Source organism: Coturnix japonica, chromosome 25, assembly GCF_054131305.1.
Source record: "Coturnix japonica strain WE chromosome 25, WE-NBRP24, whole genome shotgun sequence".
NCBI classification, from domain to species: Eukaryota; Metazoa; Chordata; class Aves; order Galliformes; family Phasianidae; genus Coturnix; species Coturnix japonica.
Window position 1 is genome coordinate 218,484 of NC_140687.1, and position 25,938 is coordinate 244,421.

The following is a 25,938-nucleotide window of genomic DNA, read 5'->3' on the forward strand; positions in this document are numbered from 1 at the left end:
TGGGGTGTATATGGGGGGATATGGGGATCTATGGGGTTATATGGGGTTATATGGGGCTCTATGGGGTTATATGGGGTTATATGGGGTTATATGGGGTTATATGGGGGGATATGGGGTTATATGGGGTTATATGGGGGGATATGGGGGGATATGGGGTGTCTATGGGGTCTATAGGGTGATATGGGGGTATATGGGGGGATATGGGGTTATATGGGATATATGGGATAATATGGGGGTCTATGGGGATCTATGGGGGGATATGGGAGTCTATGGGGTGTCTATGGGGTTATATGGGGTTATGTGGGGTTATATGGGGGTCTATGGGGGGATATGGGGTTATATGGGTTATATGGGGATCTATGGGGTTATATGGGGTTCTATGGGGTTATATGGGGGGATATGGGGTTATATGGGGTGATATGGGGTTATATGGGGGTCTATGGGGGGATATGGGGCTCTATGGGGTTATATGGGGTTATATGGGGATCTATGGGGTTATATGGGGTGTCTGTGGGGCTCTATGGGGGGATATGGGGATATATGGGGATATATGGGGATATATGGGGTTATATGGGGCTATATGGGGGGATATGGGGTTATATGGGGATATATGGGGTTATATGGGGGGATATGGGGTTATATGGGGTTATATGGGGCTCTATGGGGGGATATGGGGTTATATGGGGGTCTATGGGGGGATATGGGGTTATATGGGGGTCTATGGGGTTATATGGGGTTATATGGGGGTCTATGGGGGTCTATGGGGTTATATGGGGGTATATGGGGATATATGGGGTTATATGGGGGGATATGGGGGGATATGGGGTTATATGGGGTTATATGGGGTTATATGGGGGGATATGGGGTTATATGGGGTTCTATGGGGGGATATGGGGTTATATGGGGGGATATGGGGGTCTATGGGGGGATATGGGGTTATATGGGGTCTATGGGGTTATATGGGGGGATATGGGGATCTATGGGGGGATATGGGGGTCTATGGGGCTCTATTGGGGTATATGGGGGGATATGGGGCCATATGGGGTGTCTGTGGGGCTCTATGGGGGGATATGGGGGTCTATGGGGTGTCTATGGGGCTCTATGGGGTCTCCATGGGGGGCTATGGGGCTGTATTGGGATCTATGGGGCTCTATGGGGGGATATGGGGTTATATGGAGTTATATGGGGGCTATGGGGCTCTATGGGGTGTCTATGGGGTTATATGGGGCTCTATGGGGGGATATGGGGTGTCTATGGGGCTCTATGGGGTTATTAGGGGATCTATAGGGGGATATGGGGATCTATGGGGTTATATGGGGCTCTATGGGGGGATATGGGGTTATATGGGGGTCTATGGGGGGATATGGGGTTATATGGGGTTATGTGGGGTTATATGGGGGGATATGGGGTTATAGGGGGTTATATGGGGTTATATGGGGGGATATGGGGGGATATGGGGTTATATGGGGGGATATGGGGTTATATGGGGGGATATGGGGGGATATGGGGTTATATGGGATAATATGGGGGTCTATGGGGATCTATGGGGGGATATGGGAGTCTATGGGGTGTCTATGGGGTTATATGGGGTTATATGGGGTTATGTGGGGTTATATGGGGTTATATGGGGGGATATGGGGTTATATGGGATATATGGGGTAATATGGGGGTCTATGGGGATCTATGGGGTTATATGGGGATCTATGGGGGGATATGGGGCTCTATGGGGTTTATATGGGGTCTATGGGGCCTTATGGGGTCTTATGGGGTCCTATGGGTTTATATGGGGCTCTATGGGGTGTCTATGGGGGGATATGGGGCACTATGGGGTTCTATGGGGTTATTATGGGGCTTTATGGGGTTATATGGGGGGATATAGGGATCTATGGGGAGATATGGGGAATATGGGGCCCTATGGGGGTCTATGGGGTTATATGGGGTTATATGGGGTTATTATGGGGTTATATGGGGCTCTATGGGGGGATATGGGTTAATATGGGGTTATATGGGGGGATATGGGGTTATATGGGGTTATATGGGTTTATATGGGGCTCTATGGGGGGCTATGGGGCTGTATTGGGATCTATGGGGCTCTATGGGGGGATATGGGGTTATATGGGGCTCTATGGGGGGATATGGGGTGTCTATGGGGCTCTATGGGGTTATTAGGGGATCTATAGGGGGATATGGGGATCTATGGGGTTATATGGGGGGATATGGGGCTATATGGGGTGTCTATGGGGTCCTATGGGGTATCTATAGGGTTATATGGGGGGATATGGGGTCTATAGGGTTATTATGGGGCTCTATGGGGGGGCACGGGGTCTATATGGGGGGATATGGGGTTATATGGGGGTCTATGGGGTTATATGGGGGGATATGGGGTTATATGGGGCTCTATGGGGGTCTATGGGGGTCTATGGGGTGTCTGTGGGGCTCTATGGGGTCTCTATGGGGGGCTATGGGGCTGTATTGGGATCTATGGGGCCCTGTGGGGTTATTATGGGGCTCTATGGGGTGTCTATGGGGGGATATGGGGGTTATATGGGGGGATATTGGGGGATATGGGGTGTCTATGGGGGGATATGGGGCTCTATGAGGGGATATTGGGGGATATGGGGTGTCTATGGGGGTATATCGGGCTCTATGGGGTGTCTATGGGGGGCTATGGGGTCTATGGGGCTCTATTGGGATCTATGGGGGGATATGGGGCTGTATTGGGATCTATGGGGTGTCTATGGGGCTCTATGGGGGGCTATGGGGCTCTATGGGTCTATATGGGGCTCTGTGGGGGGATATGGGGTCTTAATGGGGATCTATGGGGCTCTATGGGGTCTATGGAGGGATATGGGGTCTATATTGGGCTCCATGGGGTCTATATGGGGGTATATGGGGTGTCTATGGGGCTCTTTGGGGGGATATGGGGTGTCTATGGGGCTCTATGGGTTTATATGGGGCTCTATAGGGGTATATGGGGTGTCTATGGGGGGACATGGGGCTGTATTGGGATCTATGGGGGGATATGGGGTTTATATGGGGCTCTATGGGGGTATATCGGGGGATATGGGGCCTATATGGGGTCTATGGGGTGTCTATGGGGCTCTATGGTGGATATGGGGCCCTGTGGGGTCTCTATGGGGCTGTATGGGGGGATATGGGATGATATGAGGCTGTCATGGGGTGTCTATGGGGCTCTATGGGGGGATATGGGGTTATTATGGGGCCCTATGGAGTTATTATGGGGCTCTATGGGGGGATATGGGGATTAATGGGGGTCTATGGGGGATATGGGGTCTATATGGGGGTCTATGGGGTTATATGGGGGGATATGGGGTTATATGGGGGGATATGGGGTTATGTGGGGATCTATGGGGTGTCTATGGGGGTATATGGGGTTATATGGGGTTATATGGGGTTATATGGGGTTCTATGGGGTTCTATGGGGTTATACGGGGGGATATGGGGTTATATGGGGTTATATGGGGGGATATGGGGTTATATGGGGGGATATGGGGTTATATGGGGTTATATGGGGCTATATGGGGTTATATGGGGGGATATGGGGCTATATGGGGTTATATGGGGATATATGGGGATCTATGGGGTGTCTATGGGGGGATATGGGGTGTCTGTGGGGCTCTATGGGGTTATTAGGGGATCTATAGGGGGATATGGGGATCTATGGGGGTCTATGGGGTTATATGGGGTTATATGGGGGGATATGGGGTTATATGGGGTTATGTGGGGTTATATGGGGGGATATGGGGTTATATGGGGGGATATGGGGTTATATGGGGTTATATGGGGGGATATGGGGTTATATGGGGTTATGTGGGGTTATATGGGGGGATATGGGGTTATATGGGGGGATATGGGGTTATATGGGGTTATATGGGGATCTATGGGGGGATATGGGGCTCTATGGGGGGATATGGGGTTATATGGGGTTATATGGGGGGATATGGGGGTCTATGGGGATCTATGGGGTTATATGGGGTTATATGGGGATATATGGGGTTATATGGGGGGATATGGGGTTATATGGGGATATATGGGGGGATATGGGGGTGTATGGGGATATATGGGGTTATATGGGGGTCTATGGGGCTCTATGGGGTTATATGGGGATCTATGGGGGGATATGGGGTTATATGGGGGGATATGGGGTTATATGGGGGTCTATGGGGGGATATGGGGCTCTATGGGGTTATATGGGGGGATATGGGGATATGTGGGGTTATATGGGGGGATATGGGGTCTCTATGGGGCTCTATGGGGCTCTATGGGGTGTCTATGGGTTCTATGGGGGATATGGGGTGTCTATGGGGCTCTATGGGGGTATATGGGGTCTATATAAAGATCTATAGGGGGATATGGGGGTATATGGGGGGATATGACGTTATTATGGGGCTCTATGGGGTTTATATGGGGATCTATGGGGCTCTATGGGGGGATATGGGGCTCTATGGGGTCTATATGGGGCTCTATGGGGGGATATGGGGTCTCTATGGGGCTGTATTGGGATCTATGGGGCTCTATGGGGTGTCTATGGGGTGTATATGGGGGGATATGGGGTTATATGGGGGTCTATGGGGCTCTGTGGGGTTATATGGGGATCTATGGGGTTATATGGGGGGATATGGGGTTATATGGGGGGATATGGGGTTATATGGGGTTATATGGGGCTCTATGGGGGGATATGGGGTTATATGGGGCTCTATGGGGGTCTATGGGGGTCTATGGGGTGTCTGTGGGGCTCTATGGGGCTCTATGGGGGGATATGGGGCTGTATTGGGATCTATGGGGCTCTATGGGGGGATATGGGGTTATATGGGGCTCTGTGGGGGGATATGGGGGTCTATGGTGCCCTATGGGGTATATATGGGGCTCTATGGGGTCTATGGGGCTCTATGGGGTTTATATGGGGCTCTATGGGGCTCTATGGGGTTATATGGGCATCTATGGGGGGATATGGGGTGTCTATAGGGTTATATGGGGTATACATGGGGGATATATGGGGATTAATGGAGGTATATGGGGTTATATGGGGATTGATGGGGTTATATGGGGATCTATGGGGCTTAATGGGGCTCTATGGGGGGATATGGGGTTATATGGGGATCTATGGGGTCTATGGGGCTCTATGGGGTTTATATGGGGCTCTATGGGGGGATATGGGGTTATATGGGGGGATATGGGGTTATATGGGGGTCTATGGGGATCTATGGGGATCTATGGGGTTATATGGGGGGATATGGGGTTATATGGGGTTATATGGGTGTCTATGGGGTTATATGGGGGTATATGGGGATATATGGGGGGATATGGGGTTATATGGGGTTATATGGGGGGATATGGGATATAATGGGGGTCTATGGAAGTCAGTGGGGGTCTGTGGGGCCCTGTGGGGTTATTATGGGGCTCTATGGGGTGTCTATGGGGCTCTATGTGGCCCTATGGGGTCTTATGGGGTCCTATGGGTTTATATGGGGATCTATAGTGGGATATGGGGTATCTATGGGGCTCTATTGGGGTATATGGGGGGATATGGGGCCCTATGGGGTGTCTATGGGGCTCTATGGGGGGATATGGGGTGTCTATAGGGTTATATGGGGTTATATGGGGGGATATGGGGCTCTATGGGGATCTATGGGTTTATATGGGGCTCTATGGGGGGATATGGGGTTATATGGGGCTCTATGGGGAGATATGGGATGATATGAGGCTCTATGGGGTGTCTATGGGGTGTCTATGGGGCGATATGGGGCTCTGTGGGGTGTCTATGGGGGACTATGGAGTTATATGGGGTGTCTGTGGGGCTCTATGGGGGGATATGGGGCTGTATGGGGTTATATGGGGATTAATGGGGTCTATGGGATGTCTATGGGGTGTCTATTGTGGGATATGGGGTCTATGGGGGGATATGGGGTTATTATAGGGCCCTTTGGGGTTTATATGGGGCTCTATGGGGGTATATGGGGGGATTTGGGATTTTAATGGGGCTCTATGGGGGGATATGGGGGATATATGGGGTCTATGGGGTTTATATGGGGCTCTATGGGGGGATATGGGGCAATATGGGGTCTCTATGGGGCTGTATTGGGATCTATGGGGCTCTGTGGGGGGATATGGGGCCTATATGGGGTTATTATGGGGCTCTATTGGGTGATGTGGGAGGATATGGGGGGTATGGGGTTATATGGGCTCTATGGGGTGTCTATGGGGCTCTATGGTGGGATATGGGGATGTATTGGGATCTGTGGTGGGATATGGGGTTTATATGGGGTCTATGGGGGGATATGGGGTTATTATGGGGCTCTATGGGGTTTATGTGGGGGTATATGGGGGGATATGGGGCTCCATAGGGTGTCTATGGGGTTATATGGGGGGATATGGGGTTATATGGGGCTCTATGGGGCTCTATGGGGTGTCTATGGGTTCTATGGGGGATATGGGATGTCTATGGGGCTCTATGGGGGTATATGGGGTCCTATGGGGTATCTATAGGGTTATATGGGGGATATGGGGCCCTGTGGGGTGTCTTTGTGGCTCTATGGGGTTTATATGGGGTATATGGGGCTCTATTGGGATCTATGGGGCTCTATGGGGGGACATGGGGGAATATGGGGCCCTATGGGGTGTCTTTGTGGCTCTATGGGGTTTATATGGGGGATATGGGGCTCTATGGGGTGTCTATGGGGATCTGTGGGGGGTATGGGTCTATATGGGGCTGTATTGGGATCTATGGGGCCCTATGGGGGGACATGGGGTCTATATGGGGATCTATGGGGTATCTATAGGGTTATATGGGGGATATGGGGGATATATGGGGTCTATGGGGTGTCTATGTAGCACTATGGGGCTCTATGGGGCTTGTATGGGGTCCTATGGGGGTATATGGGGTTTTTATGGGGCTCTATGGGGGGCTGTGGGGCTGTATTGGGATCTATGGGCGGATATGGGGTTATTATAGGGCCCTATAGGGTTTATATGGGGCTCTATGGGGGGATATAGGGTCTTTATGGGGTCTATGAGGTGTCTGTGGGGCTCTGTGGGGGGATATGGGGTGTCTATGGGGAGATATGGGATCCTATGGGGTTCTATGGGGTGTCTATTGGGGATATGGGGTCTATAATGGGTTCTATCGGGGGATATGGGGTTTATATGGGGCTCTATGGGGTGTCTATGGGGCTCTATGGGGTCTATGGGGTGTCTATGGGGCTCTATGGGTGTATATCGGGGAATATGGGGCCTATATGGGGCTCTATGGGGTGTCTATGGGGCTCTATAGGGTGTCTATGGGGCGATATGGGGCTCTATGGGGAGATATGGGGCTCTATGGGGTGTCTATGGGGCTCTATAGGGGGATATGGGGACCTATGGGGTTATATGGGGCTCTATGGGGAACTATGGGGTGTCTGTGGGGTAACTATGGGGGGATATGGGGTCTATGGGGGGATATGGGGCTCTATGGGGATATATGGGGCGTCTATGGGGCACTATGGGGGGATATGGGGTCTATATGGTGATCTATGGGGTATCTATAGGGTTATATGGGGGGATATGGGGCTATATGGGGTCTATGGGGGGATCTGGGGGGATCTGGGGGATATATGGGTTCTATGGGGTGTCCATGGGGATCTATGGGGTTATATGGGGCTCTATGGGGTGTATGGGGGGATATGGGGTGTCTATGGGGCTGTATGGGGCTTATATGGAGCTCTATGGGGCCCTGCGGGGTTATTATGGGGCTCTATGGGGTGTCTGTGGGGCTCTATGGAAGTACATGGGGGGATAGGGGATGTCTATGGGGCTCTGTGGGTGGATATGGGGTTATTATGGGGCTCTATGGGGTTCTATGGGGCGACATGGGGCTGAATTGGGATCTATGGGGCTCTATGGGGGGATATGGGGTCTATATAGGGATCTATAGGGGGATATGGGGCTATTATAGGGGTCTATGGGATCTTAATGGGGGATATATGGGCTTATATGGGGCTCTATGGGGTTTATATGGGGTTCTGTGGGGGATATGGGGTGTCTATGGGGCTCTATGGGGGGATATGGGGCTCTATGGGGGGATATGGGGTGTCTATGGGGCTGTATGGGGCTGTATTGGGATCTGTGGGGCTCTGTGGGGCTCTATGAGACTATTGGGGGATATGGGGGGATATGGGGTGTCTATGGGGGTCTGTGGGGGATATGGGGTTATATGGGGCCTATATGGGGGTATATGGAGTGTCTATGGGTTTATATGGGGCTCTATGGGGTGTCTATGGGGATCTATGGGGGGATATGGGGCTCTATGGGTTTATATGGGGATCTATGAGGCTCTATAGAGGGATATGGGGTCTATATGGGGGGATATGGGGTTATTATGGGGCTCTATCTGGGATATGGGGTGTCTATGGGGGGATATAGGGGGATATGGGGCCTCTATGGGGCTCTATGGGATGTTATGGGGTGTCTGTGGGGCTCTATGGGGGAATATGGGGTGCTATGGGGTCTCTATGGGGGCATATGGGGCTCCTATGGGGTGTCTAAGGGGGAATATGGGGCTCTATGGGGTGTCTATGGGGCTCTATAGGGCCCTATGGGGGGATATGGGGCATCTATGGGGTTTCTATGGGGGGATATGGGGGGATATAGGGTCTCTATGGGGATCTGTGGGGCTCTATGTGGGGATATGGGGTCTTAATGGGGATGTATGGGGCTCTATGGGGTCCTATGGGGCTCTATTGGTTTATATGGGGCTCTATGGGTCTCTATGGGGCGCTATGGGGTCTTTATGGGCATCTATGTGGTCTCTATGGGGCTCTGTGGGGTCTATGTGGGGTCCTATGGGGCTCTATGGGTTTATATGTGGCTCTATGTGGGGATATGGGGTCTTTATGGGTCTCTATGGGGTCTATATGGGGGGCTATGGGGTATCTATGGGGCATATAGGGTCTCTATGGGGTCCTATGGGTTAATATGGGGCTCTATGGGTGGATATGGGGTCTCTATGGGGCTGTATTGAGATCTATGGGGCTCTATGGGTGGATATGGGGTTTATATGGGGCTCTATGGGGGGATATGGGGGGACATTGGGGTCTATGGGGTCTCTATGGGGGGATATGGGGTCTATATGGGGCTCCATGCGGTCTCTATGGGGGGATATGGGGCTGTATTGGGATCTATGGTGTCTCTATGGGACTCTATGGGGGGATATGGGGTGTCTATGGGGCTCTATGGGTTTATATGGGGCTCTGTGGGGCTGTATTGGGATCTATGGGGTGTCTATGGGGCTCTATGGGGGGATATGGGGTCTCTATGGGGCTGTATTGGGATCTATGGGTCTCTATTGGGGGCTATGGGGGGGATATGGGGTCTGTATGAGGCATATAGGGTCTCTATGGGGTCCTATGGGGTCCTATGGGTTAATATGGGGCTCTATGCGGGGATATGGGGTCTTTATGGGTCTCTATGGGGTCTATATGGGGGGCTGTGGGGGGATATGGGGTCTGTATGGGGCATATAGGGTCCCTATGGGGTCCTATGGGTTAATATGGGGCTCTATGGGGGGCTATGGGGGGATATGGGGTCTGTATGGGTATATAGGGTCTCTATGGGGTCCTATGGGTTAATATGGGGCTCTCTATGGGGGGATATGGGGTGTTTATGGGGCTCTATGGGGAGATATGGGGTCTACATGGGGATCTATGGGGGAATATGAGGTCTCTATGGGGCTCTATGGGGGGCTATGGGGGGATATGGGGTCTGTATGGGGCATATAGGGTCCCTGTGGGGTCCTATGGGTTAATATGGGGCTCTATGGGGCTCTATGGGTTTATATGGTGCTCTGTAGGGGGATATGGGGTCTTAATGGGGATCTATGGGGGGATGTGGGGTCTCAATGGGGCTCTGTGGGGTTTATATGGGGCTCTATGGGGTGTCAATGGGGGGATATGGGGCTCTATGGGGGGATATGGGGTTATTATGGGTCCCTATGGGTCCCTATGTGTCTCTATGTGTCTCTATGTGTCTCTATGTGTCTCTATGGGTCCCTATGGGTCTCTATGGGTCTCTATGGGTCCCTATGGGTCTCTATGGGTCCCTATGGGTCCCTATGGGTCTCTATGGGTCCCTATGGGTCTCTATGGGTCCCTATGGGTCTCTATGGGTCTCTATGGGTTCCTATGGGTCCCTATGTGTCTCTATGGGTCTCTATGGGTCCCTATAGGGTCCCTATGGGTCACTATGGGTCCCTATGTATCTCTATGGGTGTCCAAAAGGGGGCGGAGCTAAGACAGAGGGGGCGGAGCCTGCATAATATTCAGCCAATCAGAGCTCAGCTATGCTAATTACTTCAACCAAAGGGGGCGTGGCTTAACAAGGGGGCGTGGCGTGTTTTAACCCCTCTCCCTTCCTTTCCTCCTATAGGTCCGTCGTCTCCCGAAGCCCCGCCCCCTTACTCCCCATTGGTCAGCCCGGAAGGAGGGGCGGGGCCTGCTGCGGTCACGTGTCGTGTTTGCGGCTCGGCCATTGGTGTAGAAGGGAAAGGGGCCCAACACGTGGTGCGCTGCGGAGCGTGCGGGGAGGCCACGGTGAGACCGGAAGAGGAGGGACTTCCGGCGGAAGTGGATGGGGAGGGGGGCGGGATTAGCAGGAGCGTGGGCCAATGGGGTGGGGTTAATGGCGGAAGTGGATTTCTGGCGGAAGTGGGTGGGCTGGGGGTGGAACTAAGGGCGGAAGTGGGAGGGACTTCCGGCGGAAGTGGGCGGGATATAATGTATTGTGGGCCAATGGGGTGGGGTTAATGGTGGAAGGGGAACTTCCGGCGGAAGTGGGTGTGGAGGGTCGGGGTTAATGGCGGAAGGGGGACTTCCGGCGGAAGTGGGGGGGTCTAATGGGTCTTATGGGGTTCTATAGGGTTATATGGGGTTTTATAGGGTCCTATGGGGTATTATAGGCTTATATGGGGTTCTATAGGGTTATATGGGGTTATATAGGATCATATGGGGTCCTATAGGGTCATATTGGATCCTATGGGGTCATACGGGGTCCTATAGGGTGCTATGGGGTCCTATAGGGTCATATGGGGTCCTATAGGGTTGTATGGGGCCCTATAGGGTCGTATGGGGTTCTCTGGGGTCCTATAGGGTCCTATGGGGTCCCGTAGGGTCATATGGGGTTGTTTAGGGTCCTATGGGGTCCTATAGGGTCATATGGGATCCTATAGGGTTGTATGGGATCCTGTAGGGTTATATGGGGTCCTATAGGGTCGTATGGGGTCCTATAGGGTTATATGGGATCCTATAGGGTCATGTGGGGTTCTATGGAGTCCTATAGGGTCCTATGGGGTCCTATGGGGTCCTATAGGGTCATATAGGGTCATATGGGGTCGTATGGTTTTCTATGGGATCCTATAGGGTTATACGGGGTCCTATGGGGTATTATAGGGTCATATGGGGTTCCATAGGGCCGTATGGGTCCTATGGGGTCTTATGGGGTTCTATGGGGTCTTATGGGGTCCTATGGGGTTCTATGGGGTTTTATGAGGGTCTATGGGGTCCTATTGGGTCCTATGGGGTCCTATAGGGTCATATGGTGTCCTATAGGGTCATATAGGGTCTTTGGGGTCTTATGGGGTCCTATAGGGTCTTATGGGGTCCTATAGGGTCATATGGGATCCTATAGGGTTATATGGGGTCCTATGGGGTCCTATGGGGTCCTATGGGGTCCTATGGGGTCATATGGGGTCCTATAGGGTTGTATGGTGTCCTATAGGGTCATATGGGGTCCTATGGGGTCCTATAGGATCATATGGGGTTCTATGGGGTCGTATGGGTTTCTATGGGGTTTTATGGGGTTCTATGGGGTCCTATGGGATCCTATAGGGTTATATCAGATCCTATGGATTCCTATGGGTTCCTATGGGGTAATTTTGGGTTAAAAAATGTTGTTTTTGGGGTCATTTTCCAGCCCATCCGCCCGGCCCCATCAGGGAAGCAATTATATGGGGTCCTATGGGGTCCTATAGGGTCCTATGGGGTCCTATGGGGTTATATGGGGTCCTATAGGGTTATATGGGGTCCTGTAGGGTCATATGGGGTCTTATGGGGTCATATAGGGTCTTATGGGGTCTTATGGGGTCCTATAGGGTCATTTGGGGTCCTATATGGTCCTATGGGGGCTTATGGGGTCATATGGGGTCCTATAGGGTTGTATGGGATCCTATAGGGTTATATGGGGTCCTATGGGGTCATATTGAGTTCTATGGGGTTTTATGGGGTCGTATGGGTTCCTATAGGGTCTTATGGGGTTCTATAGGGCCGTATGGGTTCTATGGGGCCTTGTGGGGTCTTATGGGGTTCTATAGGGCTGTATGGGTTCTATGGGGTCTTCTGGGATCATATAGGGCCCTATAGGGTCCTATGAGGTTCTATGGGATCCTATGGCGTTTTATGGGGTCTTATGGCATCGTATTGGGTCCTATTGTGTTCTATGGGGTCGTATGGGTTCCTATGGGGGTTTTGGGGTCAATTTTGGGTTTAAAAACGTTGTTTTTGGGGTTATTTTTCAGCCCATCCGCCCGGCCCCATCAGGGAAGCAATCATATGCGGTCCTATGGGGTCCTATAGGGTCGTATGGGGTCCTATAGGGTCGTATGGGGTCCTGTGGGGTCCTATAGGATCATATGGGGTTCTATAGAGTCATATGGGGTCCTATAGGGTCATATGGGGTCGTATAGGGTCTTATGGGGTCCTATGGGGTTCTATGGGGTCGTATGGGTTTCTATGGGGTTTTATTAGGTTCTATGGGGTCCTATGGGGTTCTATGGGGTCATATAGGGTCTTATGGGGTCCTATGAGGTCATATGGGGTCATATAGGGTTCTATGGGTTTCTATGGGGTCTTATGGAGTTCTATAGGGTCTTATGGGGTCCTATGGGGTTCTATAGGGCCGTATGGGTTCTATGGGGTCTTATGGGATCATATAGGGTCCTATAGGGTCCTACGAGGTTCTATAGGGTCCTATGGGATCCTATGGCGTTTTATGGGGTCTTATGGCATCGTATTGGATCCTATTGTGTTCTATGGGTTCCTATGGGGTCAATTTTGGGTTTAAAAACGTTGTTTTTGGGGTTTTTCAGCCCATCCGCCCGGCCCCATCAGGGAAGCAATCATATGGGGTCCTATGGGGTCCTATAGGGTCGTATGGGGTCCTATAGGGTCGTATGGGGTCCTGTGGGGTCCTATAGGATCACATGGGGTTCTATAGAGTCATATGGGGTCCTATAGGGTCTTATGGGGTCCTATAGGGTCTTATAGGTCCTATGGGGTCCTATGGGTCCCATAGGGTCATATAGGGTCTTATGGGGTCCTATAGGATCATATGGGGTTCTATAGGGTCCTATAGGTTCCTATAGAGTCATATGGGGTCTTATGGGGTCATATGGGGTCCTATAGGATCATATAAGGTCTTATGGGGTTGTATGGGTTTCTATGGGTTTCTATGGGGTTTTATGGGGTTCTATGGGATCTTATGGCATCATATGGGGTCTTATGGATTCCTATAGGGTTATATGGGGTTAAATAGCTGAATTTTGGGTTTAAAAACGTTGTTTTTGGGGTCATTTTCCAGCCCATCCGCCCGGCCCCATCAGGGAAGCAATTATATGGGGTCCTATGGGGTCCTATAGGGTCGTATGGGGTCGTATGGGGTCCTATAGGGCCATATGGGGTCCTATGGGGTCATATAGGGTCCTATAGGGTCATATGGGGTCTTATAGGGTCATATGGGGTCATATGGGGTCCTATAGGGTCATATGGGGGTCTATGGGTTTCTATGGGGTTTTATGAGGTTCTATGAGGTCTTATGGCATCGTATTGGATCCTATGGGGTCTTATAGGGTTCTATGGGATCCTATAGGGTTGTATGGTGTCCTATAGGGTCATATGGGGTCCTATGGGGTCCTATAGGATCATATGGGGTTCTATGGGGTCGTATGTGGGGTTCTATTGGTCCTTATAGGGTCATATTGGATTCTGTGGGGTCATATGGGGTCCTATGGGGTCCTATGGGGTCTTATAGGGTCCTATGGGGTCACATAGGGTCTTATGGGGTTCTATGGTTTCTATGGGGTCCTATGGGGTTTTATGGGGTTCTATGGGGTCTTATGGCATCGTATTGGATCCTATGGGGTCTTATGGGTTTCTATGGGGGTTTGGGGGTCAATTTTGGGTTTAAAAACGTTGTTTTTGGGGTCATTTTGCAGCCCATCCGCCCGGCCCCATCAGGGAAGCAATTATATGGGGTCCTATGGGGTCATATGGGGTCATATGGGGTCCTATAGAGTCCTATAGGGTCCTATGGGGTCCTATAGGGTTGTATGGGGTCCTATTGGGTCCTATAGGGTCATATGGGGTCTTATGGGGTCATATGTGGTCCTATAGGGTCATATGGGGTCCTATGGGGTCATATGGGGTCCTATAGGGTTGTATGGTGTCCTATAGGGTCATATGGGGTCTATGGGGTTCTATAGGATCATATGTGGTTCTATGGGGTCGTATGGGTTTCTATGGGGTTTTATGAGGTCCTATGGGGTCCTATTGGGTCCTATGGGGTCCTATGGGTCCTATAGGGTCATATAGGGTCTAATGGGGTTTTGTGGGGTCATATGGGGTCACATAGGGTCTTATAGGGTCGTATGGGTTTCTGTGGGGTCCTATGGGATTTTATGGGGTTCTATGAGGTCTTATGGCATCATATTGGATCCTATTGTGTTCTATAGGTTCTTATGGGTTCCAATGGGGCCCTATAGGGTTTTAGGGTCAATTTTGGGTTTAAAAACGTTGTTTTTGGGGTCATTTTGCAGCCCATCCGCCCGGCCCCATCAGGGAAGCAATTATATGGGGTCCTATGGGGTCCTATAGGGTCATATGGGATCCTATGGGGTCATATGGGGTCCTATAGGGTCATATGGGGTCCTATGGGGTCCTATGGGGTCCTATAGGGTCATATGGGGTCCTATGGGGTCCTATAGGGTCATATAGGGTTCTATGGGGTCCTATAGGGTCATATGGGGTCCTATGGGGTCCTATAGGGTCATATGGGGTCCTATGGGCTCCTATAGGGTCATATGGGGTCCTATGGGGTCCTATAGGGTCATATGGGGTCCTATGGGCTTATACGGGGTCACATTGTCTCCTATGGAGTCCTATGGGGTCTTATGGGGTCATACTGTGTCTTTTGGGGTCCTATGGAGTCTTATTGGGTCCTATAGAGTCATATGGGGTCCTATGGGGTCATATGGGGTCCTATAGGGTCCTATAGGATCCTATAGAGTCATATGGGGTCCTATGGGGTCTTATGAGGTCCTATAGAGTCATATGGGGTCCTATGGGGTCATATAGGGTCTTATGGGGTCTTATGGGGTCCTATGAGGTCATATTGGGTTCTATGGGGTCCTATAGGGTCATATGGGGTCCTATGAGGTCATATAGGGTCCTATGGGGTCCTATAGGGCCATATGGGGTCCTATGGGGTCCTATAGGGCCATATGGGGTCCTATGGGGTCCTATAGGGTCATATAGGGTCTTATGGGATCCTATTGGGTCCTATGGGGTCCTTTAGGGTCATATTGGGTTTTATGGGGTCCTATGGGGTTCTATGGGGTTTTATGAGGTTCTGTGGGGTCCTATTGGGTCATATTGGGTCCTATGGGGTCCTATGGGGTCTTATGGGATCATATAGGGTTTTATGGGGTCCTATAGGGTCCTATAGGATCCTATAGAGTCATATGGGGTCCTATGGGATCTTATGAGGTCCTATAGGGTCATATGGGGTCCTATAGGGCCATATGGGGTCCTATGGGGTCCTATAGGGTCATATGGGATCCTATGCGGTCATATGGGGTCCTATGGGGTCTTATGGGGTCATATAGGGTCTTATAGGGTCTTATGGGATTCTATAGGGTCATATGGGTTTCTATGGGTTTCTATGGGGTTTTATGAGGTTCTATGGGGTCCTATTGAATCATATTGGATCATATTGGATCCTATTGTGTTCTATGGGTTCCTATGGGGTAATTTTGGGTTTAAAAACGTTGGTTTTGGGGTCGTTTTTCAGCCCATCCGCCCGGCCCCATCAGGGAAGCAATACGTGCGCTGCCCCTGTAACTGCCTGCTGGTCTGTCGCAGCTCAGCCAGGAGGGTGGCCTGTCCCCGGCCCTATTGGTGGGTAATGGGGTCTATGGGGTCTATGGGGTGGGATATGGGGTCTATGGGGTCTATGGGGTGGGATATGGGGTCTATGGGGTGGGATATGGGGTCTATGGGGTCTATGGGGTGGGATATGGGGTCTATGGGGTCTATGGGGTGGGATATGGGGTCTATGGGGTCTATGGGGTGGGATATGGGGTCTATGGGGTCTATGGGGTGGGATATGGGGTCTATGGGGTCTATGGGGTCTATGGGGTGGGATATGGGGTCTATGGGGTCTATGGGGTGGGATATGGGGTCTATGGGGTCTATGGGGGGTCTATGGGGTCTGTGGGGTGGGATATGGGGTCTATGGGGTGGGATATGGGGTCTATGGGATGGGATATGGGGTCTATGGGGTCTATGGGGTGGGATATGGGGTCTATGGGGTCTGTGGGGTCTATGGGGTGGGATATGGGGTCTATGGGGTCTATGGGGTCTATGGGGTGTGATATGGGGTCTATGGGGTGGGATATGGGGTCTATGGGGTCTATGGGGTGGGATATGGGGTCTATGGGGTCTATGGGGTCTATGGGGTGGGATATGGGGTCTATGGGGGGGATATGGGGTCTATGGGGTGGGATATGCGGTCTATGGGGTCTGTGGGGTGGATATGGGGTCTATGGGGTGGGATATGGGGTCTATGGGGTATTGGGGTGGGATATGGGGTCTATGGGGTCTATGGGGGGGATATGGGGTCTATGGGGTCTATGGGGGGGATATGGGGTCTATGGGGTGGGATATGGGGTCTATGGGGTGGGATATGGGGTCTATGGGGTGAGATATGGGGGGGATATGGGGTCTATGGGGTCTGTGGGTTGGGATATGGGGTCTATGGGGTCTTTGGGGTGGGATATGGGGTCTATGGGGTCTATGGGGTGGGATATGGGGTCTATGGGGTCTATGGGGTGGGATATGGGGTCTATGGGGTCTATGGGTCTATGGGGTCTATGGGGTGGGATATGGGATTTATGGGGTCTGTGGGGTCTATGGGGTCTATGGGGTGGGATATGGGGTCTATGGGGTCTATGGGGTGGGATATGGGGTCTATGGGGTCTATGGGGTCTATGGGGTCTATGGGGTGGGATATGGGGTCTATGGGGTCTATGGGGTGGGATATGGGGTCTGTGGGGTGGGATATGGGGTCTATGGGGTCTATGGGGTGGGATATGGGGTCTATGGGGTGGGATATGGGGTCTGTGGGGTCTATGGGTGGGATATGGGGTCTATGGGGTATATGGGGTCTATGGGGTGGGATATGGGGTCTGTGGCGTCTATGGGGTCTATGGGGTGGATATGGGGTCTATGGGGTGTGAGGTAATGGGATATGGGGTCTATGGGGTCTATGGGGTGGGATACGGGGTCTATGGGGTGGGATATGGGGTCTGTGGGGTCTATGGGGTCTATGGGGTGGGATATGGGGTCTGTGGGGTGGGATATGGGGTCTATGGGGTGGGATATGGGGTCTATGGGGTGGGATATGGGGTCTATGGGGTGGATATGGGGTATTGGGATGGGATATGGGGTCTATGGGGTGGGATATGGGGTCTGTGGGGTCTGTGGGGTCTATGGGGTGGGATATGGGGTCTATGGGGTGGGATATGGGGTCTATGGGGTGGGATATGGGGTCTATGGGGTGGGATATGGGGTCTATGGGGTCTATGGGGTGGGATATGGGGTCTATGGGGTCTATGGGGTGGGATATGGCATCTATGGTGTCTATGGGGTGGGATATGGGGTCTATGGGGTCTATGGAGTGGGATATGGGGTCTATGGGGTCTATGGGGTCTATGGGGTGGGATATGGGGTCTATGGGGTCTGTGGGGTCTATGGGGTCTATGGGGTCTATGGGGTGGGATATGGGGTCTATGGGGTCTATGGGGTGGGATATGGGGTTGGATATGGAGTCTGTGGGGTGGGATATGGTTTCTGTGGGGTCTATGGGGTGGGATCTATGGGGTCTATGGGGAGTGGGGTATTGGGATATGGGGTCTATGGGGTCTATGGGGTGGGATATGGGGTCTATGGGGTCTATGGGGTGGGATATGGGGTCTGTGGGGTGGGATATGGGGTCTATGGGGTCTATGGGGTCTATGGGGTGGGATATGGGGTCTATGGGGTGAGATATGGGGTCTATGGGGTGGGATATGGGGTCTATGGGGTCTATGGGGTGGGATATGGGGTCTATGGGGTCTATGGGGTGGGATATGGGGTCTATGGGGTCTATGGGGTGGGATATGGGGTCTATGGGGTCTATGGGGTCTATGGGGTCTATGGGGTGGGATATGGGGTCTATGGGGTGGGATATGGGGTCTATGGGGTCTATGGGGTCTATGGGGTGGGATATGGGGTCTATGGGGTGGGATATGGGGTCTATGGGGTCTATGGGGTCTATGGGGTGGGATATGGGATCTATGGGGTCTATGGGGTGGATATGGGGTGGGGTATGGGGTCTATGGGGTCTATGGGGTGGGATATGGGGTCTATGGGGTCTATGGGTTCTGTGGGGTGGGATATGGGGTCTATGAGGTCTATGGGGTGGGATATGGGGTCTATGGGGTGGGATATGGGGTCTATGGGATCTATGGGGTCTATGGGGTGGATATGGGGTGGGGTATGGGGTCTATGGGGTCTATGGGGTGGGATATGGGGTCTATGGGGTCTATGGGTTCTGTGGGGTGGGATATGGGGTCTATGAGGTCTATGGGGTGGGATATGGGGTCTATGGGGTCTATGGGGTCTGTGGGGTGGGTAATGGGGTCTATGGGCTCTATGGGGTGGGTAATGGGGTCTATGGGGTCTGTGGGGTGGATATGGGGTCTATGAGGTGGGATATGGGATCTATGGGGTCTATGGGTGGGATATGGGGTCTATGGGGTGGGATATGGGGTCTATGGGGTATTGGGATATGGGGTCTATGGGGTCTATGGGGTGGGATATGGGATCTATGGGGTCTATGGGGTGGGATATGGGGTCTATGGGGTGGGATATGGGGTCTATGGGGTCTATGGGGTGGGATATGGGGTATTGGGATGGGATATGGGGTCTATGGGGTGGGATATGGTGTCTATGGGGTAGGATATGGGGTCTATAGGGTCTATGGGGTGGGATATGGGGTCTATGGGGTGGGATATGGGGTCTATGGGGTGGATATGGGGTGGGATATGGGGTATTGGGATGGGATATGGGGTCTATGGGATGGGATATGGGGTCTATGGGGTAGGATATGGGGTCTATAGGGTCTATGGGGTGGGATATGGGGTCTATGGGGTGGGATATGGGGTCTATGGGGTCTATGGGGTGGGATATGGAGTCTATGGGGTCTATGGGGTCTATGGGGTGGGATATGGGGTTTATGGGGTCTATGGGGTCTATGGGGTGGATATGTGTGGGATATGGGGTCTATGGGGTGGGTTATGGGATCTATGGGGTCTATGGGGTCTATGGGGTGGGATATGGGGTCTATGGGGTCTATGGGGGGGATATGGGGTCTATGGGGTCTATGGGGTGGGATATGGGGTCTATGGGGGGGATATGGGGTCTATGGGATCTATGGGGTGGGATATGGGGTCTAAGGGGTCTATGGGGTCTATGGGATGGGATACAGGGTCTATGGGGTCTATGGGGTCTGTGGGGTGGGATATGGGGTCTATGGGGTGGGATACGGGGTCTATGGGGTGGGATATGGGGTCTATAGGGTCTATGGGGTGGGATATGGGGTCTATGGGGTGGGATATGGGGTCTATGGGGTCTATGGGGTCTATGGGGTGGGATATGGGGTGTATGGGGTCTATGGGGTGGGATATGGGGTCTATGGGGTGGGATATGGGGTCTGTGGGGTCTGTGGGGTGGGATATGTGGTCTATGGGGTCTGTGGGGTGGGATATGGGGTCTATGGGGTGGTCTATGGGGTATGGGATCTATGGGGTATGGGGTATTGGGGGGGGACTGGGATGGGACTGGGATCATACTGGGATATACTGGGAGGGATCTATGGGGCACTGGGATGGGGATATGGGGCATAATGGGATGGGGGTATGGGGTACTGGGCCATACTGGGGGGCTCAGGGCTGTATCCCAGTATATCCCAGTATATGGACCAGTATATGGCCCAGTATAACCCAGTATATCCCAGTATATGGACCAGTGTAACCCAATACATCCCAGTATGGCCCAGTATATGGCCCAGTATAAACCATTATATGGACCAGTACATCCCAGTACATCCCAGTATGGCCCAGTATAAGGACCCCATTGGTTCCCAGTATATCCCAGTATATCCCAGTATAACCCAGTACACCCATTGTTTCGCAGTAAGCGTGTGATCACGTTGGCCCCGTTACAAAGCGCCCCCAGCCCTGAACCTCCGGCCGGGATCCGAGTGTCGTGTGGGCACTGCAGCGCTGCCTTCCTGGTGAGCAAAACCCATAGGGACCTATGGGACCCTATAGGACCCTATAGGAGCCTATAGAACCGATAGAACCCCATATAACCCCATAGAAACCTATAGGACCCTATAGGACCCTATAGAACCTATATGATCCTATAGGACCCCATATAACCCCATATGATCCTATAGAACCCCATATTACCCCATATAACCCCATCTGACCCTATATGACCCCATATGACCCCATATAACCCCATATAACCCCATATAACCCCATATGACCCTATAGAACCCCATACAACTCCATAGAACCCCGTCTGATCCTATAGGACCCCATATAACCCCATATGATCCTATAGGACCCTATAGAATCCCATACAACTCCATAGAACCCCATAGAACCCTATATGACCCCATACGACCCCATATGACCCCATACGATCCTATATGACCCCATAGGACCCCATAGAACCCCATAGGACCCCATAGAAACCCATAGAACCCTATAGGACCCCATACAAATCCATAGAACCCATAGAACCCATAGAACCCCATATGACCCTATAGGACCCCATAGAACCCATAGAACCCTATAGGACCCCATAGAACCCCATAGGATCCTATAGGACCCCATAGAAACCCATAGAAACCCATAGAACCCCATCTGATCCTATAGGACCCTATAGGAGCCCATAGAACCCATAGAACCCCATAGAACCCCATATAACCCTATAGGACCCCGTAGAACCCCATCTGACCCTATAGGACCCCATAGGACCCTATAAGACCCCATATCTTCCTATATGACCCTATATGACCCCATAGAACCCCATCTGACCCTATAGGACCCCATAGGACCCTATAAGACCCCATATCTTCCTATATGACCCTATATGACCCCATAGAACCCCATATGTTCCTATATGACCCTATATGACCCCATATGACCCCATAGGACCCCATATAACCCCATATAACCCCATCTGACCCCATAGAACCCTATATGACCCCATATGATCCTATATGACCCCATAGAACCCCATAGAACCCCATAGAACCCCATAGGACACCATAGGACCCATAGATCCCTATATGACCCCATACAACTCCATAGAATCCCATAAAACCCCATATGACCCCATAGGACCCCATAGAACCCCATAGAACCCTATAGGACCCCATAGAAACCCATATAACCTCATCTGATCCTATAGGACCTATATAACCCCATAAAAACCCATATAACATCGTCTGATCCTATAGGACCTATATAACCCCATAGGACCCCGTCTGATCCTATAGGACCCTATAGAAACCCATAGGACCCCATAGAACCCTATAGGACCCCATATGACCCTATAGGACCCCATAGAACCCTATAGGAGCCCATATAACCCCATACAACTCCATAGAACCCCATAGAACCCTATAGGACCCCATAGAACCCCATCTGACCCTATAGGACCCCATAGAACCCCATACAATTCCATATAACCTTATATGACCCCATAGGAACCCATATAAACCCATATGATCCCATAGGACGCTATAGAACCCCATATAACCCCATCCGACCCTATAAGACCCTATACAACCCCATACAACTCCATATAACCCCATAGGACCCCATCTGACCCTATAGGACCCCATATAACCCCATCTGACCCTATAGGACCCTATAGAACCCCATACAACTCCAAAGAACCCCATAGAACCCTATAGGACCCTATAGAACACCATAGAACCCCATATAACCCTATAGGACCCCATATAACCCCATAGAACCCCATCCGACCCTATAGGACCCCATAGAACCCCATAGAACCCCATCTGATCCTATAGGACCCCATACGACCCCATAGAACCCCATAGGACCCCATATAACCCCATCTGATCCTATAGGACCTATATAACCCCATAGGACCCCATAGAACCCCATAGGACCCCATAGAAACCCATAGAACCCTATAGGACCCCATAGAAACCCATAGAACCCTATAGGACCCTATAGAAACCCATAGAAACCCATAGAACCCTATAGGACCCTATAGAACCCCATACAACTCCATAGATCCCATATAACCCCATATAACCCCATATGATCCTGTAGAGCCCCATAGAACCCCATCTGACCCTATAGGACCCTATAGAACCCCATATGATCCTATAGAACTCCATATAACCCCATCTGACCCTATAGGACCCTATAGAACCCCATACAACTCCATATAACCCCATATGAACCCATAGGAACTCGTATGACCCCATATAACCACATATGATCCTATAGAACCCCATAGAACCCCATATAACCCCATATAACCCCATAGGACCCTATAGGACCCCATAGAAACCCATATGACCTCATATGATCCTATATGACCCCATAGAAACCCATATAACCCCATAGGACCCTATAGGACCCCATAGAAACCCATATGACCTCATATGATCCTATATGACCCCATAGAAACCCATAGAACCCCATAGAACCCTATAGGCCCCCATATAACCCCATATGATCCTATATGACCCTATAGAACCCCATATAACCCTATATAACCCCATAGAACCCCATAGGACCCTATAGGACCCCATAGAACCCATAGGACCCTATAGGACCCCATAGGACCCCATAGGACCCCATAGAACCCATAGAACCCTATAGGACCCCATAGAACCCCATAGAACCCCATATAAACACATCTGACCCTATAGGACCCTATAGAACCCTATATAACCTATATGATCCTATGGAACCCCGTAGAACCCCATAGAACCCTATAGGGCCTCATAGAAACCCATAGGACCCTATAGGACCCTATAGAACCCCATAGAACCCCATAGAAACCTATAGGACCCTATAGGACCCTATAGGACCCCATACAACTCCATATAACCCCATATGACCCCATAGGACCCCATATGTTCCTATACAACCCTATATGACCCCATAGGACCCCATACAACTCCATAGAACCCTATAGGAGCCTATAGAACCCCATATGATCCTATAGATCCCCATGTAACCCCATCTGACCCTATAGGACCCCATACAACTCCATATAACCCCATAGGACCCCATATATTCCTATACGACCCCATATAACGTCATAGGACCCCATAGGACCCCATAGGACCCCATAGAAACCCATAGAACCCTATAGGACCCTATAGAACCCCATATAGCCCCATAGAACCCCATCCGACCCTATAGGACCCCATAGGAACCCATATAAACCAATGCGTTCCTATATGACCCTATATGACCCCATATGACCCCTATAACCCCATCTGACCCTATAGGACCCTATATAACCCCATACAACTCCATATAACCCCATAGGACCCCATATGTTCCTATAGAACCCCATACAACCCCATATAACCCCATATGATTCTATAGAACCCCATATAACTCCACCTGACCCCATAGGACCCCATATAACCCCATACAACTCCATATAACCCCATATCACCCCATAGGACCCCATATGTTCCTATAGAACCCCATACAACCCCATATGATCCTATAGAACCCCATATAACCCCATCTGACCCTATAGGACCCTATAGAACCCCATATGATCCTATAGAACCCCATATAACCCTATCTGACCCTATAGGACCCCATATAACCCCATCTGACCCTATAGGAGCCTATAGAACCCCATAGAACCCTATAGGACCCTATAGAACCCCATAGAACCCCATCTGATCCTATAGGACCCTATAGAACACCATAGAACCCCATATAACCCTATAGGAGCCTATAGAACCCCATATAACTCCATATGACCCTATAGGACCCTATAGAACCCCATATAACCCTATATGACCCTATAGGACCCCATAGAACCCCATATGATCCTATAGAACCCCATATAACCCCATCTGACCCTATAGGACCCCATATAACCCCATATGACCCCATAGGAACCCATATAAACCCATATGAACCTATAGAACCCCATAGAACCCCATAGATCCCATATAACCCCATATAACCCCATAAAAACCCATCTGACCCTATAGGACCCTATAGAACACCATAGAACCCCATATAACCCCATAGGAGCCTATAGAACCCCATATGATCCTATAGAAACTCATATAACCTCATCTGACCCTATAGGACCCCATATAACCCCATCTGACCCTATAGGACCTTATAGGAGCCCATATAACCCCATCTGACCCCATAGGACCCCATATAACCCCATGCAACTCCATATAACCTTATATGACCTCATAGGAACCCATATAAACCCATATGACCCCATAGGACCCTATATAACCCCATATAGCCCCATCTGACCCTATAGGGCCCTATATAACCCCATACAACTCCATATAAGCCCATATGACCCCATAGGAACCCGTATAAGCCCATATAAACCCATATGATCCTATAGAACCCCATATAACCCCATCTGACCCTATAGGACCCCATATAACCCCATATTAACCCATATGATCCTATAGGACCCCATATAAGCACATATGATCCTATAGAACCCCATATAACCCCATATAACCCCATATGACCCTATAGGACCCTATAGAACCCCATACAACTCCATATAACCCCATATGACCCCATAGGAATCCATATGTTCCTATATGACCCTATAGAACCCCATATGTTCCTATATGATCCTATATGACATCTATAGAACCCCATATAAACCCATATGATCCTATAGGAGCCCATATAACCCCATACAACTCCATATAACCCTGTGTGACCCCATAGGATCCAATATGTTCCTATATGACCCCATAGGACCCCATAGGACCCCATATGTTCCTATACGACCCTATATGACCCCATAGGACCCCATAGGACCCCATATGTTCCTATATGACCCTATATAACCCCATATGATCCTATATGACCCCATAGGACCCCATATGTTCCTATACGACCCTATATGACCCCATATAACCCCATATGATCCTATATGACCCTATATGACCCCATAGGACCCCATATAACCCCATATGATCTTATACGACCCTATATGACCCCATAGGACCCCATATGTTCCTATACGACCCTATATGACCCCATAGGACCCCATATAACCCCATATAACCCCATCTGACCCCATAGAACCCTATATGACCCCATACGATCCTATATGACCCCATAAGACCCTATATGATCCCATATAACCCTGTATGATCCCATATGACCCCATAGAACCCTATATGATCCCATATAACCCTATATGACCCCATAGAACCCCATAGAACCCTATAGAACCCTATATGATCCCATAGGACCCCATATGACCCCAT

The 25,938-nt window shown here is 50.9% G+C and overlaps 1 protein-coding gene across 5 annotated transcripts in view; it reads left to right on the forward strand.

The window, feature by feature from the left end:
- The window catches only part of PIP4P1 (phosphatidylinositol-4,5-bisphosphate 4-phosphatase 1), a 41,006-nt gene that overhangs the window by 1,106 nt on the left and 13,962 nt on the right, over positions 1–25,938 (forward strand). For all 5 annotated transcript variants that reach the window (XR_014937209.1, XR_014937211.1, XR_014937210.1 and 2 more), the window contains exons 2-4: positions 10,423–10,586; positions 16,114–16,220; positions 20,559–20,658. Coding sequence is in view for 2 of the 5 variants with exons in the window: in XM_085523926.1 (XP_085380052.1) it covers positions 10,423–10,586; positions 16,114–16,220; positions 20,559–20,658 (371 nt within the window). In the remaining 3 variants the exon portion in view is untranslated. The remainder of the gene's footprint in view (positions 1–10,422; positions 10,587–16,113; positions 16,221–20,558; positions 20,659–25,938) is intronic.